This window comes from Chinchilla lanigera, unplaced genomic scaffold (genome assembly GCF_000276665.1).
Source record: "Chinchilla lanigera isolate Chin_1 unplaced genomic scaffold, ChiLan1.0 scaffold00105, whole genome shotgun sequence".
Classification (NCBI taxonomy): Eukaryota; Metazoa; Chordata; class Mammalia; order Rodentia; family Chinchillidae; genus Chinchilla; species Chinchilla lanigera.
The window spans coordinates 1,024,987-1,045,847 of NW_004955506.1; the positions used below are offsets into that span (position 1 = coordinate 1,024,987).

Below are 20,861 nucleotides of genomic sequence, written 5' to 3' on the forward strand. Positions count from 1 at the left end.
TAGAGAGCCGCCCAGCTGCATTTCTGCTATGGTGGCAGACATCTGCATTTTCTGACAGCTGCTCTGGAAGAAATTCCTAGCCCTGGGCATGGTCTGGCCCTGGCCTTGGTGGACAGTCTGCCCTCTGTGGCCACCTGCTCACCTTCTTTCTCCCTTGCCTGTATCCTGGGTCTGTGTAGCAGGGCCCTGCCCAGTCATGCAGGTCTGGTCTCAGGGCACTTGGGGGTGGGGAGCAGAAGGGATGTTAGTTTTTCCATTCTTGAAAAATGGAAGCTGGGTATGGTGGCACACACCTGTAATCCCAGCACTTAGGAGCTGAGGCAGGAGGATCTCCGTGTTTGAGGCCAGCCTGGACTGCATAGTGAGTTTAAGGCTAGCCTGCTCTACATAGTGAGACCCTGTCTCAAAGAAAGAAAGAAAGAAAGAAAGAAAGAAAGAAAGAAAGAAAGAAAGAAAGAAAGAAAGAGAGAAAGAGAGAAAGAGAGAAAGAGAGAAAGAGAGAAAGAGAGAAAGAGAGAAAGAGAGAAAGAGAGAAAGAGAGAAAGAGAGAGAGAGAGAGAGAGAGAAAGAAAGAGAAAGAAAGAAAAGAAAAGAAAAGAAAGAAAGAAAGAAAGAAAGAAAGAAATCAAAAGAGAGAGAGAGAGAGAGAGAGAGAACAAAAAAGAAAGAAAGAAAGAGAGAGAAAGCAATCTCAGCCATTGTGTCTTCCAACACGGCTTCTTTGTGTCTTGTTCTAGTCTAAGCTGGATCGTTTAGAGCCCACAGTGGGCTGCTGGTGCACAGTTTCCCTCTTGGCTACTTTCCAGGGCCCCTCAGGTGACAGCTGAGAACCACTGGACAGGTCCGTGGGTGGCCAGCAGTTTCCATTTCATCTTTCTGATCCTTTTTCTTGACTTTATCAGTTTTCCTAATTTCTTGATTTAAATGTTTAATGTGTATTGCTTGTTTAGTAATTTCATTTCTGTCCTCTATCTTTTCTTTCCCTCTTCCCTTTTTCTTCTTTCTTTTCTTTTCTCTCTGCTGTGCTAGGGATTGTCCCCCAGGCCTCATGCATGCTAAGCAAGCATCACCACTGAGCTACATCTCAGCCATTTTTATTTTGAGACAAAGCCTTGCTATATTGCCCTTTTATGAGGCGGGGCTCAAACTCATGATCCTCCTATCTCAACCTCTCAAGTAACTGGGGGTTCAGGTATGTTGACACACCCAGCTACTGATTAGGTAACATTTAAATTCAGGTATTAAAAACTAAGGAAAATAAGTTGAGTTCCAAATTTTGTCTTTAACCACGTGGAAAAAACTGACACTTGAGGGCCCAAGGGCAGAACCAGATCCTGAAGCTCTTCTGATGCTCCCAGCCTGCACAGTGCCTGCTGGCCACTCCCCAGGGAGCTTTGAGGAGCCCTAGAAAGTTCTCTTCTGCAGTTTGCAGTCTGCCAAATGACAGTAGTTATCAGCTACCCCAAAAAACTCACTGGGGTCCTCAATAGTTTAACCAAATTGATTCACAATCCTGGGGTGTGGTATTGTAACAATAATTATGTCTCTTTGGTGATTTTTTCTTTTGGCAGGATCTCACTATGTTGCCCAGGCAAGGCCTGAACTCCTGGGCTCAAGTGATCCTCCTGCTTCAGCCTGTGAGCAGTGGTGAATCACAGGTGGGCACCACACAGCCCAATGGCTCCATGCTCTCCCAAGTGCGAGGAAGGTGGACCTTCAGTCCTCTAACAAACTGTTCATGTCCACCACTCTGACAGCTGTCGGTGTCTGTGTGGCTGGGGGAAGGAAACTGTCCCTCCAGGTCACATTTGACCTTTCCCAGCCTCTCTGGAGAAGAACATGCTGTTCCTCCTGAGTGTTTGTGTTCTGCACAAGGTAAATCCAGAAGCGACATATACTCGGGAGAATAGCCCTTTCCTGATCTCGTTTCCAGGGAGACTGCCTCGATGTTCCCTACCTCCTGGCCCTGAGACCCTGGACCCAGGTGATGCACCCACGGAGCCCTGGGAACCTCTGGGACAGTTACCACCCCACCTAGCAGCCCAGGTAACTGCTGCCACCTGACAGATACATTTCAAATAACTCTTTACTGACAGTGTTACATTTTCATAAGAGAAACTTCAAACTACAGCAGTTCTTTGTTTGTTTGTTGTTTGTTTTTGAGACAGGGTCTCACAGTGTAGCCAAGGCTGGCTTCAAACTCAAAAAAGAGAAATAAATTAAATTTTAAAAATTAAGAAGAAAAGTGATCTTTTTGCTTCAGCCTCTTAAGTGCTAGGATTACAGGCATGCATCACCAAACCTGGCCCTCAACAGCTTCAATATAAAACATCCCTGGTTTGCAGTATCCAGCAAAGTAACCAGTAACATCCCAGTGTGTTTTCTGCTGTTTTTTTTTAAGTCATTACTTTACTATACTTTTGCTTACAGGGGGAATATTTTTAAATGTTTATCAATATAATATGTAAAAAGATTGGCATCTTTAATAAAAATGTGTCTATATTAGCTGGGCATGGTGGTGCACTGAGTTCGAGGCCAGCCTAGACCCTGTCTCAACCCTTCCCCTAAAACATAAAAAATAAATAAATAAATAAAATAAACTAGTTTTAGCTCATGGGCTATACAAAAAATAAAATAAAATAAAAATGATGATGGGCCAGATTTGGTCTATGAACTATTGTTGGAACCCAGGGAGTACTGAGTTACATCCCCAGCCCATTTTTTAAAATTTTATTTTGAGACAGGGTCTGACTAAATTGCCTAGATGGTACTTGACCTTAACCTCCTAAATAAGGATTATTTTGTGTATGTTTTTCAGTACTAAGGACTGAGCCCAGGGCCTGTGCACTGAGCTATATATCCCCAGCTCTCTTTAAAATTTTATGACATAGGGTCTGTCTGTATCACTGAGTTGCCCAGGCAGGGTTTAGACTTGCAATCTTTCTGCCTCAGCCTCCCAGAGTGCTTCTGGGATATAGGTGTGCATTGAAATGCCCAGCTCTGTGCATTTTTTCTACCGTGTGAACATAGCAAACTCTTGTCCATTGTCTTACAGATGGGTGATTCACGCTGCATTGTTCTGCTATGACCCTTGTTGGAAGCATCTTTGTGCATCCGTGTGCAGTGTTTCTAAAACCAGGTCTTAGGGTGTATGTATTTCAGCTTTCCTTAGACATTGTCAAATAACAGTCTGAACCTACCAGTTTATGCCCTCAAAATAACACAGAGACCCTTTACAATTTGTGACATAGAGGTTATTTCAAAGGTCAACAGAACAATCACCTGTATCACTATTACATAATAGTGATGTTTACCTGTAACCCCAGTGCTCTGGGAGACTGAGGCAGGAAGATGGCAAGTTCAAACCCAGCTGGGGCAACTTAGTGACCTAGTAAGATTTATGTCTCAAAATTTTAACACTTGATAAAATGGGCTGAGGATATAGCTCAATGAGAAGACCCTGGGTTCAAACCCACCCCCAGTACTAGAAAAAAAGAGAAATAAATTAAATTTTAAAAATTAAGAAGAAAAAAATTAAGAAATATTACTTAAATATTAAATAATTTTTAAAAGAATTAATAGAATTTTTAAAGAATAGATTTCTTTTTAGTTTTACAGAAACATTTAGTGCAAAGTACAGGCTCGTTGTCCTTTCCTAGTCCTATAGCTCACATACTGTGTTGTGGGATTCCTATGACAGCTGGTAAAATGGTTCCTGAAGGGGCCCAGGCATGCATGCATTCTGTGGGTAGGCAGGACAAAGTGTGTCTGTGGGACATTGCCCACCCTGTGGCTCTCCTCCCCCAACCCTGGCCACTGCTCATCTTCTGTGTGTCCCAAGTCTGTGCTGTCATAGATGGAATCATAGCATAGCAGCTTCTCAGACAGGCTCCTCTGCCTTTGTAGCATCTATCTAGGCTTCTTCCATGTCTTCTTATGGTGTGGTAGCTCTTGTTTGTTTAGTTTTTTTGAGACAGGATCTTACTATGCAGTTTAGGAGGCTGGCCTTAAACTCACTGTGTAACCCAGGCTGGCTTCAAACTCACAGCAGGCAATCCTCCTGCCTCAACCTCCTGAGTACTGGGATTGCAACTGTGTGCCGCCACACCTGGCTTCTCATTTCTTTTTATCGTTGAATTACATTCCAATGCTCCACAATTTATTTGAAGATTTATCTTTTCAAAGTTACATTTTCAAGCTGTTCAGGGTCTTTAGGAACAGAATGGATTTTTATCCAAGAATTACGGCCAACAACTCTGCTGAACAAGTTAACGCCAATAAATGTGCCGGCTGTTTCTCATGGACAGGCTTCACAGGTGGGCATCAGTGTGGCTGGGGTGGTGCCCATATTGCGCCCTGGCCAGGCCCCTCCTCTCCATGTAAAGAGCTGACTCTCACTGCATTTGGAGGGATGGGTCCCACATTTTACTATCAAGTACATGGTTTAGAGTAGGTTTGGTTATGTTGCACCATACAAAATTGCCATTTTTGTCATTTAAAAATGGCCAGTGGCTGGGGTGTAACTCAGTGGTAAAGTTCGTGCTTAGCATGCATGAACCCTACATTCCAACCTGCCATGGCAAAAAAAAAAAGGTGAAATATCAGTGGTTTTATGTCCTCCGACCTCGCGTGGGCCTTTTGTCAGCATGGAGAAGTTCCTCCTCCAGCCCAACTGAGTTTGTACCCAGAGCAGGTCAGTTCTGCCCCAGGTGATGACTGTTCATCAGCAGCATCCCTGGGAGGTCTGATGCAGAGCCATCTTCTACTTGGAGGTGGCCTTGTGATTGTCAGCTGTGGTGCACCTGGGCCTGCCATGCAGGGAGAGGGGGCTGCTGCTGTTGCTGTGGGGAGAGCTCCCACTGCTGTGGCGTGTATGTGTGTGTGTGCGTGTGTGTGTGTGTATGTGTGTGTGTGGTTTTTAAACTGCTAATAATCAGGGCTGGGAGTATAGCTTAGTAGTAAAACTGGGCTCAGTTTCATACATCCATAATCTAAGCTACACAGGAGCTTGGGCAGGATTTCAGGTTTGAGCCCTGTCTCAGAATAAAAAGGCCCAGCAACATAGCTTGCCTGGCATGTATGAGGCTCTGGGCATGAGTCCCCACTGATCAGCTTCTTAAGGGCAGTAGTGATCTGTATCTGTTGGACATGCTGCAAGTGTAGTCTCCCAGTGTATTTGTCTTTTCCGTTTATAAACTAGAAGAAAAGAAAGCCAATGGAGCTGGTATCTTGTTTGCCCGGGTGATATGGGCTAGGTTTGCTCTGAGGCTGGTGGAACAGCAAGGTCTCAGCCATGGCAGGAGCAACACGGGAATGCTGAGCAGTACTAGCTGGGACTCCCTGATGTGCAGGATATGGAATATGAGGGAAGAGAGAGCAGGAACATGGAGAAAAGACATCCAGACCTGGGCCTGGGCAGCTGTAGAGGGAGAGGGCAGGAGGGCAGCCAGATGAGGCCCAGCCGGCAGCCACATGGACAGCAGGGGCCAGCAGGGGCCCAAGGGAGCCAGAGTCTTTGGCACAGGATGGATCTGATCTGCTGTATAGAACAGTATCACCCAGTAATACCCTGGTGGGAAGAGCAGAGGCCCATGGAGGTCGGTTGTTGGCGAAGAAAGTGAGAAGTGATGGCCCAAGAAAGTAGCCCAGGACCCAGACATGTCCCACCACAGGCCTCACTCCCTACCGAGGGACCTCAGAAGAGGCATCTGGGAAGGAGGATGATAGCCACAGAGCTAAGGTCAGAGCAGTGCCATGGGGCGGCAGCACCACAGCACACGAGGCCACCGCAGGAGGCTCGGAAACTAGGTGCACACACAGCACACAGGGGTCTCTGCACCTCTGCTGCCAAGTCCCTGAGGAGCTGCTTCTCTACCCTCACCCCCAGGCCTCAACATTAACTCTGCTTTAGGCTGGGCCACAGCTCAGTGAAAGAGTTTCTGCCCAGTGTAAATGAGGCCATGCACAGTCACTACCTAAACTCCTAAAGTGTCCCCAAATCATCAAATAAGTGTACGTCTTCTCCACTGTGGCAAAACATGTAGACGGGATGATCAACAGATACAGTGGATGTTTAAAACATTTAAGTTTATTACAGAAAAAGATGCCATTGATGCTTCTAAAAATACAGGACTTTCCCTGGCTTCAAACAAACACATTCCACCATCCTTGCCACTTTCTGTTTGTTTTTTGAGGCAGGGTCTTACTGGGTATCTCAGGCTGGCCTTGAACTCGCTATGTAGCTCAGAGTGGCCTGGAACTCATGGTGTCCTACTTCCTCAGCCTCTCGTTTGCTCGGACCACAAATATGTGTCACTGTGCCTGACCTTGCCACTTTCTGAAGCAGTGCTGGAGGTCTAGTTTTGTGATTGTCTTTATGAGGTGTGATCAAAACTACAATGAATGCTACGCCGAGTGCCATCCAACAGAAAGGCAGGCTTGTGAAAACGTTGCAGTGTGTCCTCTTCCATCTTATTCACCACATCTGCCAGTGTGACTTCTGGCTCTTCCCCAAAGACAAGATGATTGTGAGAGGTAAACATTTTGAATCAACTTAGGACATCAAGGCAGCCATGGAGAAGGACTTCTGAAACTGCTTCAGAAAGCGGCAAGAACAGTGACAGTATTCTGAGGGAGTTTCATGGCAATGTGTGTTAACTGTAGTCAGTTTTGTAAAATATAAACATCGTGTTTTTTATCATAGCACATCCATTATCTGGACCTCTACTTCTTTGTTATTAAGCATCTTATTAAACCTTATTAATCTCTTCCAAGCTGCAAAACCATCATGTTCATTATATCCAATGAAATAACTTAAAACTGGAGAAGACATCCAGGGAGCCCTCCATTGGTTCCTATGTATTTCTAATAGTAAATGGTGCCACATATGAAGTGGGCAAGGTATGCAGAGATGAACTCCTACAAACTGGTAAGAAAAAGATAAGCAGGAGAAAAATAGGCAAAGGTTGTTCAGATACCCAAGGGTGTGAGGAGGAACTAAGGAAGTGAGAGGAAACTACCTCATGGCCTCTCCCACTCAGGGCACTGTGGCAGGAGCCTGAGACCATGTGTGTCAGTAGGAGACCTGCAGCTCCCAGTGGGTACAGGGGGCTGGGCCTGCGACTTGGATGCTTCCTCCTGCTCTCTGCAGGAGGCTCTGGGAGATGCTTAAGTCAACAGGAGGACACTGCTGAGTGCACCCTGGCTGATGGAGCAGACCTGTTGCGCCTTGGGACCTGTCACCAGAGTCCCTAGTCCTGGAAATGCAGGAATGTATTCCTTCTTGCTCTATGGAAAGCTTACTGACAGATGCCATCAAGGATGCGAGAGTACTGAACTCCCCTCCTATGAATTCCCACAACAGGACCTGAAACTCCCCACGACAGAGTGGGTTCCTGGCCATGGGAGAAGGAGCCCGCCTAGCTCAGCACAGCCCATCAGCAGAAACCCTGCCCTAAGAGGCTCCACAGCAGGCCCCACGGCGGGGCCCAAGCAGGTAGAGCTTGGGTATGGCCCGGTGTGTCAGGGTGCACTTGGGTGCAGTGGGGTACCTGTCAGTGCTTGGCATGGTACACGCTTGAGCATGAGAAGCATGGGAAACTGAGCATGACACATGCTGCTGCTCTGAATAACTGTCACTGAGGTGTCACTGGTGCCTCATTTAGAGTGGTAGCATAGGCATCAAAATCGAGGGCATCTGGGTCAGTGGAAGGGCACAAGACAGCAGCATCACATATCGCTAATAGCAGCCCTTGCGCTCTGCCAGGACTCACTTCACCCTTGGATGTTCAGCCTGGGCCAGGACCTGCTCTCCTGGACACACTCCTGTCCCCTGCAGCCTGGCCTGTCTCTGAGCCATGTCATAGGAGGGTGGGGTAGGAGGGGAAGGGGAAGGGGATGGCTTTCAAGGGTAACTCTGTCCTTTATACCTCTCACAGAGGCAACACAGAATCCCCATGGTGATCTGCAAATCAAGCCATCAGAAAGAAAATAGGGCCCCAAAGCCACCCCAGGTGCAAGCAGCCCCAGAGAAAAATGGCCATGAGAGCCTCGGATCATCCTCGCTGACCAACCATTCCCTCCAGGATACCTGGAGGTTGCTGGACCTGAGCTCTAGCCCTTCCGGCCTACCCTCCCAGGATGAGTCGACTCCAGGTAGGAGAGGGTGGCCTGTCCTGGCAGCTGCCCACAGCAAGTGACGGTACAGGGGTGCGTGGTCACTGCACTCGAGGCTGATGCCATCAACCCCGGTGTCTTTTCTGCCCCTCGCTTTCCAGAGCTATGGTTTTAGCTATATGCAGATCGAGTAGGTATCTGCAAGCCTGTGTATGTTCTGTACCATGCAGCACACAGCCTGCAGGACAGAAACCAGGCCCAGCACCACGTCTTGCGGGTATACATTAGAATAGAGTCAGCTTCCTGTCCAATAGAGCATGCGTTGTGGATTGGCCTGCTTCACTGGCTGAGGCTCCACTCTATCCCCTGAGGCACATGCCAGGACACCACCAGGCTATAGCTCTGCCTGTACCAGGAGGCAGTTTTCAGGAAAATCTATTTGAAGGACCCATTCAGGGGAGCCCCCAGGAAATGATGTGCAGCAAGGGTGGACAAAGGAAAAGGTTGTTTCAAAAACAACAGCCAAAGACACGGCATGTGGGCCTGGAGTCCACCCTGCGTCCTCCCCAGAGTGTGTCCTCTTTGGCACGTTTTGTGGCACACCCTCATGTCTAATTGTTCTCCTCAGCGGGCATGTCGGGTTCTTCCTAGTCTTTTCCATGGCAGATAACATGGTAGTGAATGAACTGCACATACACTGGAGTGCACACATGGAATGCATACACACAAAAATTCTCAGTCGGGAGCGGGCATGGTGGCACTCGCCTGTAAGCCCAGCACTTGGAAAGCTGAGACAGGAGGATCACTGAGTTCAAGCCCAGCCTGAATAATATAGCGAGACTATCTCAAAGGAAAAGATTTCCAAGGAGGGTCTGCTTTGTCAAAGAATATTGCTAGGTGGGGATGTAGCCTCTTGCCCAGCATACTAAGCCCTGGGTCTGATCCCCAGCACTGCACAAAAACAAAACAAAACAAAACAAACCCCCAACCCAGGGTATTACATTCTAAATTTAGCGGCTATTGTCAAATTGGTCTCCATTGAACCTGCCCTGGTCATATTCCCACAGCCACTTTCTCCAAACCCTCTCCAGCAGGGTTTGAAACATTGCTCTCTGCCAGTCTGACAGATGTCATTATAATGATTATTTCTATTAGCAGATTGTATATCTTTTCATCTTTTTTTTTAGGGCCGGGGACATGGCTCAGCGGCACAAGTGCCTGCTTGGCAAGTGCAAGGTCCTGAGTTCGATTTCCGGTACCAAAAATAAATAAATAAATAAAATGTGCGAATTCATCTTTTTTTATCTGCCCACTTGTGTACTGGGTTACCGTGCTTCTTCTTCATTTCCAGGGGCTCATTCTATATAACGGAAATTAAGTCTTTTATAAGACAAAAATTGCAGATGTTTCCCCCCAGTTCTGCTTTTGCTTCTTCTCAGTACTGGGGATTGAACACAGGGCCTGATGCACAGTAGGCAAGCACTGTCACAGAGAGTTATATCACCAGCCCATTTTTTTGTTTGTTTGTTTGTTTTGGTTTTTGGTTTTTGAGACAGGGTCTCGCTATATAGTTCAGGCTGGGATTACAGGCATGAGCAACCACGCTCAGTACACCAGCCCATTTTTTAATCAGTTTATTTTGAGACCTGAGACATGGTCTTGCTAAATTACTAGGTTGGACTCAAAATTGTGTTCCTCCTGCCTCAGCCTCTTGAGTAGCTGGAATTACAAATGTGCACCTCCACACTGGCTTCTCATGTGTATTCTTAATTTTATGTAATTAATGTCCTTGTTTTTATCCTTTCTCAGTTTTTCACATATTTAGGCCATGCCCATCTTTTTTGTTTTTTGACAGGGTCTCACTGTGTAGCCCAGGCTGGCCTTGAACTCAGGGCAGTCCTCTTGCCTTAGCCTCCTGAGTGCTGGGATTACAGGTGTGCGTCACCTCGCCCCACTAGGAACTAAACTTTTTTTTTTTAACCCTGGGTAGCTATTAAGATGTTCCAGCACCTGACTGAAGACCCCACATGTCCCATTTGTCTGAAAGCTTGCTCTCCTTGTCATGCTGCTTTCCAGATTGTGTGGGTCTGGACTTTATTCTGCCCCATTCACCTCTTGGTCTATCCACGCGCAGAACTGTAGTATGTAAATTATTATGCTTCATGACCTCTTTCATGTTGGCTGATCTAGGATCTCCTCTGTACATTTCTTCCTCAGAATTTTCCTAAGTCTCATTACCTATTGTAGTTTTGTTTTTTGAGATAGGATCTCGTGTTGTTCAAGAAGGCCTCAAACTCCCAGCAGTTCCTTCTGCTTCAGCCTCCTGAGTGCTGAGATTACAGGCACACCACACCCACCTGGCAATCTTTTTTTCTTTTTCTATGGTCTTTAGACTCAGCTTGTCTGGTACCCCAACCCCTCCCACCAAAACCCTATTGTTAGTTTTCTTAGGATTATTACATTTACCTTCTGTCAAAGGACAAAATTACAAAAATTTAAAGATCTTAATTGGTTTTACTTTCAACCCTAGAAGGAGGCCACACATCATTACATAAAAGAGTAAGCTCCAGTGACTGGAACAGAGAGGTTGGTTTCACAAAGAACCTGAAGAAAGAAAACCAAAGCGCACCCCGCGTGGGGGTTCCAGAGTTACTTTCCTTTAAGACAGAACAGGAAGACAGGGTAGGAAAATAACTCCCTGATTATCATGGGCCAGGTTGCTTCTTCCCGAGGGAAGCTGTCGAGGCCCGGAGCTTTGTCACCGCTGTACAGATCGGGGCCGGCCCCCGCGGCCAATTGGCTGTTGCCTCTCTGGAGGCCCGATGGACAGCTGTGGTCAGCGTGGGGACGCGGGATGGCATGAGGGATGCCATCCTGGTGTTCAGCGGGCCAGGACAGGCGCCAGTTCCCAGGGGTCGCCTCCGCTGAGCCCCCGGGCATGTGCTGGGAGCGCTCAGAGGCTGTGCTCCCCTCCAGTGCGTCTGGGCGCGGGTCCACAGTCCTGCTCCCCGGTCCGTGCAGCCCACACTGTCCCCCTCTGTGGGGAGTTGCTTTGGCGAAGTTCATTTTCATTTGCTCTGCTCGTTTCTTTTTCGTTTTTTGTTGCAGCATTTTCATTCTCCGTTTCCCCTTCTTGATCCCCTATGTGTGGAAAGTTAGGGTAGGAGGCGAGGCCAGAGCACCATAACTGTCTTTAACTCGTGGAGCTGGAGTCTCCGCCCACCCATGCAGTGCCCTTGCCTCCTTCTGCGCAGGAGCACAGGAGGTCCCCGCCCCGCCCCATCCTCTCCGCCTCTTCCTGGAAGCGTACACAGCCTTTAAGAGAAAGATTTGAGGACTGGTGGGGCAGTGGGTCGTGTTGTCCGAGCTCCTTGAGAAGCCGAGGCAGGAGGACCCAAGTTCCAGGCCAGCCTGGGCAACTTATGAGCCCATGTCTCAAAACTTAAAAGTAAAAGGGGGTAGGGAAGTGCCTCCATGGTAAAGCACCCCTGGGTTCAGCCACAAACACCAAAGCCCAGGGCCTCCAGATCAGCTGGCGCGGGGATGTAGCTGAGCTCCCGGCCCACCTGTCCTCATGGGCACTGCCTGAAGCTGCTGCTTACTCTGGAATTTTAGCTGTTTGTCTCCATGAAGATGAAGTCTGCAATCTTTTTTTTTTTTTTTTTTTTTCCTTCTCTTCTTTATTCCTCTTTTCTTTTGGATAATTACAGGAAGAACAAGAGAGGCATGATGACTTCTCAGGACAGAAATCTGCCTTGTGTTCTGATAAATGTGACCTAAGAAATGCCCACAGCATGCTGGGCATGGTGGTGCACTCCTGTGATCCCAGCTCTCAGAAGGCTGAGGCAGGAGGATCCAGAGCCCAAGTCCTGCCTGGACAACTTAGTGAGTGAGACCCTGTATCAAGGTAAAAAAATTTAATAGTGCTGAGGATATAGCTAAGGGCAAACACCCTGGGTTCAACTCAAGACAGAGAAAGGAAGGAAGAAAGGGGGAGAGAAAGAGAGAGTCAGCATGAGAGAGAAATAAAGAGAAAAAGGAACTCCAGTGCAACAACACAATGTCCGGCTGAGCTGCCCAGTCTGGAAGACTGCTTTTCTTCAATAGTTTGATATAGTCTCATCATTGTGAGGCCTCTCATATTAGTGGTGTTTTTCTAACATCTTACTTATTAAAATTTTAAGTCCCATACTGCTTCTCATTTGTCCCACCAATTTTTTGTTTGGTTGGTTTTTTGTTTTTGAGAGGGTCTCACAGTGTAGCCCAGGCTGACCTTGAACTTGTGATCCTCCTGCGTCTACCTCCCAAGTGCTGAGATTATAGGCATGTGCCACCACATTGGTTTATCCTCCACCAATTTCTCTTTTTTTTGAGACAGGGTCTTACTGTGTAGCCCAGGCTGACCTTGCACTCACAGTGATCATCCTGCCTCAGCCTCCCAAGTGCTGGGATTGCAGGCATGTGCCACCATAACCAGCTATACCACTAGTCTCTTCAATAAATAACATCAGTATTTTTCTTTATTTCCCACTGCTAACTTTGGAGTCTGAGCTATTGGGGACTGGTAGTCTGTAAACCGCAGTAAATCTGACTAAGTTTGTGTTCATTTATCTTTTTTATTTTCCAAAGTTCTCGTTGTAGTCTCTTGGATAATTTTTTTCTTCCAAGCTGATTTTTAACAGATGTTTTTGTGTAGGAAACTTTTCAAGGCCTCAGCTGCTCACATTGAAAACACGTTAGCCTGAGTATAAACTCCGGCCCCGTGTTTCTGAGGAGCCACCAGCTGAGCACTTAGATTGTCACTGACAGAGCCCAAGTCCCCGGCGGGTGAGTGATGCATCTCCAGTGTGCTTGTGGGATGGCAGGACGGTGGCATTTCTCAACTGGGAGCTTTGGAGCCTGGCCGCACACTGGCACTGACCCCACAGGACCCCTTGGGCTCCATCAAACTGGGTAAAGTTAAAATTTGGAGTCACAGACTCACAGAGCTCCAAAAACCGGTGATAAAACCCAGGACCCACCTAGAGTGAACGTGTGGTGGGTGATCCCCAGCCTCAAAGTCTGCCAGTACCCAGGGTATGAAGGGCACACGCAGGCACCACACGCTGCCACCCATGTCACCCCAGCCTCCTCCTGGCCACTAGCTGTGTCTCTGGAGCAGAAAGGGTGAGGAATGTGGGCAGCTCAGCAACAAGACACTAGGAGGCCAGAGGGCTGGCCCAGGGCTGCGCAGCACAGGAGCAGCAGGTGCAGTGCAGGCAGGCCAGGTGGGAGAAGAACTTCCTGCCTAGAAGAGGTGCTCCTCAGTTGGAACACAGGAGTTGGTTTTTTTTTTGTTGTTGTTTTTTAATTTTAAAGAGTAAAAGAAGGATAACAATAATGGGGGGGCTTACCAAATTACAGACAAAGTGGTAGGAAATTATCAATGGTTATTGTTTTACATATTGTTATCTACAAGATAGTTTCTCAGGAAAACAAATAGACAAATAATAGTGAGTGACAGACAAAAGAGGTAGGAGATTATCAGTAGTTGTTGTACTATACTTTGGTATCTTCAAAGTGGCTTCTAAAGAATATAAATAGAGCTATACATGAGTGACCTGTTGAATAATCATTAACTATTCTCAATGGTTGTTGTAGGAAACACATAATAATAAACATGGATTCATTTACGAAATAAGATAGGAACAATACAAACATTACAGAGTTATGGATAGATTAGTAGGAAAATATCAATGCTGTAATACATGGTGATATCTTCGAAGTGGTTTCTCAGGAAGACAGAGATACACAAGAAGGATCTAACAAGTAGTTACAGCCTAAGGGTTGTCAAAAATCAAGTGAGCCATCTGGGGTGAAAACCATTTTTTGTAGCATTTTCTCTCCAGCCTCCCATCGCATTGGGACCCCACAACCAGTTAGTGTCCTCTCCCCAACTGTCAGCACAGGCAGAAGGAATCCTGCTGCAGACTTCTCTGGAGCTCCACCACAGCCTGTACTGACAGGGGAAGAATGGCTTCCAGGGAGTCTCTCCCAGGTATTGTGCAAGGTCCTCCTGGTTTACAGCTTCCGAGTGGCTCTCGTGACCCCAGTCCACAGGACCTCTGACTCCTTGGGCTTAGTCTGCATTCTCATGTTCTCCGACTCCTTGTTCAGCAGCTGCTCCTCCACTGACTCTGGACCTTTCTGATACTCAATGGCAGGAGCAACAGTGGCCCATTGTATGGCATGTATTCCCAGGGGTTTTTCCATGTTTGAATGATTCACACACGTCCGTGGGTGGGCATCTGCAGCCGGTGCATGGTAGGCCAATCGTGTCACTGTTTCTCTGTGTCATGATAGTTCTCAGTTGAGCGGCGACGGCCGGCCTAAGGGCCAGCGTGCAACAGCGCTTGCTGCCACATGGCTCCCCATGCACCAGGGGCCCTCCCTCCGGGGGCCTATGAGGCAGGGAGTGAGCCACTGGTCAGAAGACCGGCACTCCCTGCCCGTGGCTCCCCATGCGCCAGGGGCCCTCCCTCCGGGGGCCTATGAGGCAGGGAGTGAGCCACTGGTCAGAAGACCGGCACTCCCTGCCCGTGGCTCCCCATGCGCCAGGGGCCCTCCCTCCGGGGGCCTACAAGGCAGGAAGTTAGCCAGCCGGAAGGAGTTGGTTTTATTGTTTAAATTACTTATTTTTATTGGTTTTTAAGTTGTCTGTGTGATACATATGTTCTATGTACTTTGGGTATATTTTATAACAAAGTTGTAAAGAGGGAAAGAGTGATCAACTGTGTGGAATTCTGCAGGGAAATAAGTGCCTTAGTCTCCTTCTCATCACTGGGACAAATAATACTTGGTACTGGGACAAATACCTGGCACCTGCATCCTCCTTTTTTTTTTTTCCCAGTTTTTTGAAACAGGGTCTTGCTGACCTTGAACTCACTTGTAGCCCAGATTGGCCTCAAACTGGCAGAGATTCTCCTGCCTCAGCCTCCTGAGTACTGGGATGGCCCCTGCATCTTGACAGAGGAGTTTACTCTGGCTCTCAGTTTGTAGAGGTTTCCATCTGTGGTCAGTTGGCCCCAAGGCAGTGGACTGTAGCAGAGAAGAGCTGCTCATCTAAGGACAGCCAGGAAGCAGAGAGAGAAGGGAGGAGACAGAAAGAGAGATATAACATTCCACATCACAGGTCTCACCACCAAGGACCCCTGTTCCCTCCAGTGCCCACTCCTGACAGCAGGCCAGCTGTGAGCCTTCCAGATACAGGAGGCTTCAGGGGCCATTTTAGAGTAAATCATAGCAGGTCAGGACAGAGACATGATGAGTTGTTTTGGTTTATTGAAACAGGGTCTCACTCTGTAACTCAGGCTGGCCTTGAACTCAAAGTGGTCCTTCTGCCTCAGCCTACTAGAATAACCCCTGGTTTTACCATGGTGGAGGTCCCTGGTATCAGTGGAGTGGCAGGGGTTGTCATGCCAGGCTTCTGGTGGAGTGGCCCAAGCTGAGAGTGGGATGGGTGACCTATTCAGCAAGCTCTGCTCAGAAAGCAGCAGTCAGGAGACAGGGTCCGATGGGGCAGGGGTGGCAGGAGACCTCCTCGTGCAGGAGAAAGACAGGGAGACTAGGACTGCTACAGAGCAGGGGCGGAGGCAGGCTGAGGCGGAGCCGGGACTGTGAACGTGCCACACTTGTGCAGGCATGCGAGCCTGTGACAGCCACATACACACTGGCAAGACTCCTGGGTCACAGAGAGAGGCCTGTGTCCTGGTGGAGTGGGACTCAGGGTGACCCAGGGACAGTCTTATACATGGCCTTGAGCCCCCCCACCATACAGACACCCTTGAAAAGAGCTGGTTGTGGTGTTACACACCTGTAAGCCCAGTACTCTAGGAGACTGAGGCAGGAGAATCTCAAGTCAGAGTTAGCTTGGGCAACTCAGAGACATAATGAGACCCTGTCTCAAAATGAAATGTAAAAAAGCCAGGTTTGGTGGTACAGGTCTATAATCCCAGCACTAAGGAAGCTGAGGCAGGAAAATCACTGTGAGTTTTGTCCAGCCCAGGCTATAAAGTGAGGGAGTTCAAGGTCAGCCTGAACTATGTAGTGAGATCCTGTCTCAAAAAACCAAAAGTAGGGGCTGTATACTGGATTCAGTCCCCAGTACTGGAAGAGACAGAGACATCAGGCAGGAGCACATAGAACCAGGTGACAGGTCCAGCATGATCGGATAGTAGAAACAAGGTCCTGGCACACTCCCTTCATTGCCTCATCTTACACAGCACACAAAGCCACAGGCTCTGGGAGGAGGAGGGTTGCAGAAAGGGTTGTGAATGCCTTTGGCGAGGGGCAGAGCTGCAGGGAGTGAAGTGGGGCTGACCTGTAGGAAGCATAGCAGTGAGCAGACAAGGCAAGCAGTAGGGCGCTCCTCTGCGGCCACTTGCAGTGACGTGCAAGGCAGTTGTGGCAGCAAGGCTGTATGTGGGTCTGGCTGTAGCAGGGCAGGGCACAGTGTCTGGGCTTCAAGTCCCAGGACAGCCAGCGGGGTGGGGTCAGGCAGCACTTCCTAGACCTGAGCTCATGGTGGCACCACACAGAGCAGAGTGAAGGGGTCAGTGCCCCTGCCAGGCCACACTCACATGGCCACATAGATGTAGGAGAGTCAGCCCTCAGGACAGAGGGAGGAATTGCAAGGAAGAAGTCGGGCTGGGCAACCTGTTGAGACCCGGTCTCAAAATGTTAAAAACAGCTAGGAATGCAGCTTTGTGGTACAGTACCTCTGGCCCAGTCCTTCCTACTGAAAATAAAAAAAAATAAAAGCTAAAAGATGCATTTCAGCAGTGAGGCTTTTTGTTCTCCCTGTAAAAGATCTCACCATCTCAATGACAATGATCAGTGCAACCTAGTGGTTTGAATTCTAGTTTCTTGAGAGTGTGTGACCACTAGGGATTGATCCTAAGGCCTTCGTACTGAGCTATACCGGAGCCCCTTTGAATTTTTTTTCCTTTCTTCTTTGGTATTTTGAGACGGGATCTTGCTGAGTAATTCAGTCTGGACTTGAACTCATTGTTGTAGCCCAGGCTGGACTTAAACTTGTGGTGATCTTCCTGTCTCAGCCTCCAGAGTGCTGGGATTAGAGGCATGTGTCATCACACCCAGCTTTTTTTTTTTTTTTTTTTTAAATTTAGACAGGGTCTTACCAAGGTGCTATTGCCCTGGCTGGGCTCAAAATTGCAGTCCACCTGCCTCAACCTCCAAGGGTGCTGAGATTGCAAGCCTGTTACTCTGCAACCAGCTCATAGGAATACTGGGGGACAAAGAAGACAGAATTTTGGGGTGAGAGGGTGGGAAAAAAAAGGACAGAATCTCTGGTAAGGAGGAGGCATGTGGCCTCATCACACTCCGACACTGTGGGCAATGTACAGCATAAGGACAGCCCCTAGTCAGTCGATCTGCAGGTTGCACTCCAGACACTTGGATGAAGTCTCCTTTGCTTTTTTTTTAACTTTCAAGTGCTGAGATTATAGCTGTGCACCACCGTGCCCAGCCCTGTTTTTTCTATCTTTTATTTTTAAACATTCAATGCATTCTGAGTAGCGAACTGAGTACAGCACAGTTGTGGACAGTTAACAGTGTGCTGAAATAATGCTGACATGGTCAGAGCTCACTGGTGCCCACCTTTGGTGACAGCTGAAGAGCGTAGCACCTGGCCTGGAAGTTGCTGTGCTGATTCTGAGGTGTCCCAGAGCCAGGGCCTGACTGTCCTGAGATCAGCATTGCCTCATGCACCCCCAGGTGCAGTTCCTCCAGGAGGACGAAAACCATGGGTCAGCACAGGGCACCCGATCCCCAAACACACACGCAGGGAAAGCCCCTGCCCCACCAGCCCCACAGGCCACCCACCCACCTTCCTCCTTCCAGGCACCTGCCTCCATTCAACCTGTGCAAGGAGATGACTGAAGAACGGGGATCACTGCAATTTTGAGGCCAGCCTAGACTAGATAGTGAATTTAAGGCCAACATGTCAAGACTGTGTCTTTTAAAAAAAAGGGTTGGGGATGTACCTCAGTGTGAAGGCCCTAGGTTCAATCCTCAGGACTGCAAAAATAATAATTAATTAATTAATTAATTAAAAGGGCCAGAGACGTAGCTCAAAGTGAAAGGATGATCTTCGGCAAAGGACACTTGCGTCTGAACAGCTCATGCACCTGAGGGCCACAAGCCCCAGCCAGAGCTGCAGGACCTCATTCACCAAGAAACCAGCCATAGGCTGAGCTGTTTTGCCTTCTGTGGGTGTAAGTTGTTGGTACTCAGTCATCTATAGCAGGAGTCAGGACCCCAGACACCAGGACTGCCTCCTTGGAACAAGGGGCTCCACACCCGCCCTGGTCATACCTGATACCTCCTGGGAGCCTGAGACAAAACCTGTGCAGGCCTTAGGTGACAGCAAGCCTTTCCTCCTGGTCTCCCTCTTGCCTGTCGGCTGTAGTACCTGCCCGCCTCACCAGGTGCCCCATGAGTACAGCTCATGTCTGCACTTCTGCACACGTGACCTCTCTCATTTGCACATTGCCGTGGGAGGCCTGCTTCTACATATGTGTGTGGACCCACAGGGCTGACTGGTCTTCTCAGCAGTTCACGAGCACCATGCACCTCGTCTTGACTATCCCCAGGTTGCGCTTCCACATACATGCGCTGCTGGTCACTTGTGTTCCTGGCGGTATTGCCGTGGACAGCCACTGTGCGTGTGGTGTGCTCGTGGGAATCTGCGGTGGATAACTATCTAGAAGGGAAATAGCTAGGTCAAAGTGTGGGTAGTCTGTGTTACAGAAATGTTACCAAATTGTCCTCAGAGTTGGCCAGGCGCCTGCAGCTGGCTACGAGTGGAGGGCACCTTTCTTCACCCAGTGCTGGCAGGCAGACTTCCCAAATGTTTTCTGACTTTTTGCTTTTGGTCAATCTGCTCCTTTCACCGGTGACCAAGAGAGCTAGAAAGATAGGAAAGTGGGTTCTCTGTGACTTCTAAAGCTGAGCCAAGGGAGGAAAGCTCCATTCTGAAAGGGAGGGGGAAGTGCTGGAGGGCCCTGTGCTATTCTCCCAGGAGGGGCCCCAGGGGCCCTGAGAGGATCACCGAAGTCCAGATATGGGAGGGGCCCATCTCAGTCCCAGGTCCACAGAGTCCCAGGTTTCTGCTTTCTCCAGGAATAGAAAGACCTGCTTGCTTCTCCCGTATGATCAGGAAGGAGCAGCCCCGTGGGTCAAAGCCTCTTGTGGCTGGCCACCCACCTGCCTGGAAAGTGTTTCAATCCACTTCCAAGTAGAAACTGAGGGCAGGACCCCAGGCCCAACCTGCATTCCGCTCCCTGGAGCTCCAGAAGGAACAGGTGGGACAGAGTGGTTATGGGCAGGAGGGCACAGGTCCTGGGGCCAGAGGTCCCGGGAACCTCTGAGGGAGGAACGCTGGTCTGTGTTGAGACCAGGCAGCGGGAGAGGGCCCCAGCCTGGGACTGCCCAAGGGCTGCTTGCTCCTGGGCTGCTACCAGCCTGAGCGCTGGCAGGACAGGAAGGGAGCATGGCTTTTCCCCCAGATGTTTTTCCCGAATCAGCCAACTGAGGCCTGGGCTTAGGAAGAAAAGTGGGTCGCAGTGTGAATGTTGGATTTTTAAAAATTTGTTCTTTCAAAAATTACATTAGCTTTTCCCTAAAATTTTGAAATTTTTTTCTTTGAAAAGTTTGCTCAAAGCCAGACATGGTGGAAATGCCTATAATCACAGCACTCTGGAAGCTGAGGCAGACAAATCCCAACTTCAAGCCAGCCTGGGCAGCATCTGAGACTCTGTCTCACTCAAAGCAAAAGTACAAATGCCCTGGGTTCCACCACCAGTCCTGGGGGGAAGTTTGCATACAGTGTGAAGATAAAGCCCTGTCTGCTGCTGGTCTAAAGTCTCTGTAAGAACCTGCTTACACAATGAGAACCTTCCTGTGCAGATTTGTGTGGCCACTCTGCTGCCGGCCTTCCCTTATCTGATGATCTACGGGTTAAAGCAGAACAGAACAACCACCTCCCATCGGACAGCCAGACCGAGTCCCCCTGCGTAGGGTCACACGGCCCAGCTGCTGGCGTCCCTGGGCTCCTGCTGGCTCTGTGCTTAGGCCATTTCTCGGGGAGTCAGGGTCTGAGTCAGCCCTGTCCCCAGACCCAAGCCCCTACCACAGCAGCAGAGGACATGGTGGCCCGCAGTGGTAGGTGGGTGGCCGGCCACAAGAGGCTTTCACACCAAAGGGGCTGCTCCTTCCTGACCATGTGGGAGGAGCAAGCAGATCTTTCTGTTCCTAGAGAAAACAGAGGCCTCTTTATAAAATGTTTCCCTTTTAAATATCAGTAGCTAATTAAATCAAGCCAAGATGTGGGTCAGCAAAGCTGTGTGCAGGCTGCAGGTGCTGGTACTGCATGGAGTCCTAGGACAGCTTTAAATAGCTGGCAGCACCTGGTGGCCCTGTGGGCAGCTCCTGGCAAAAAAGCGGTGGTGAGCAGGAGGTTCTCACCTCAGTAGAGTCTGGCAGCAGGGGATGGCCAGCACAGGTGCACTAGAACTGGGGCCTAGAGGCCAGCCTGGAGCCATGGCCTCTTCCCCGACATGGGTGCTGCACTCTAAGCAGATCTAGAGGCCCAAGTGACAGACTATACAGGGACCTTGAAACACAACATGCACCATGCAAAAGCTTTAACTGGAGCCAGGCACAATGGTACACGCCTGTCATCCCAG

At 48.9% G+C, this 20,861-nt stretch overlaps 1 protein-coding gene across 3 annotated transcripts in view; it reads left to right on the forward strand.

Annotated features, from left to right (window-relative positions):
* Positions 1-20,861, forward strand: part of Ccdc57 (coiled-coil domain containing 57) — a 106,231-nt gene that overhangs the window by 70,514 nt on the left and 14,856 nt on the right. The window contains exons 16-20 of one of the 3 annotated variants that reach the window (XM_013506055.1): positions 1,934-2,046; positions 7,364-7,495; positions 7,938-8,154; positions 10,646-10,797; positions 11,826-12,000. In XM_013506055.1, coding sequence (XP_013361509.1) covers positions 1,934-2,046; positions 7,364-7,495; positions 7,938-8,154; positions 10,646-10,797; positions 11,826-12,000 — 789 coding nt within the window. Of the gene's footprint in view, positions 1-1,933; positions 2,047-7,363; positions 7,496-7,937; positions 8,155-10,645; positions 10,798-11,825; positions 12,001-20,861 lie in introns of those variants that run through there. The other 2 variants (XM_013506057.1, XM_013506056.1) reach the window with 2 other exon arrangements.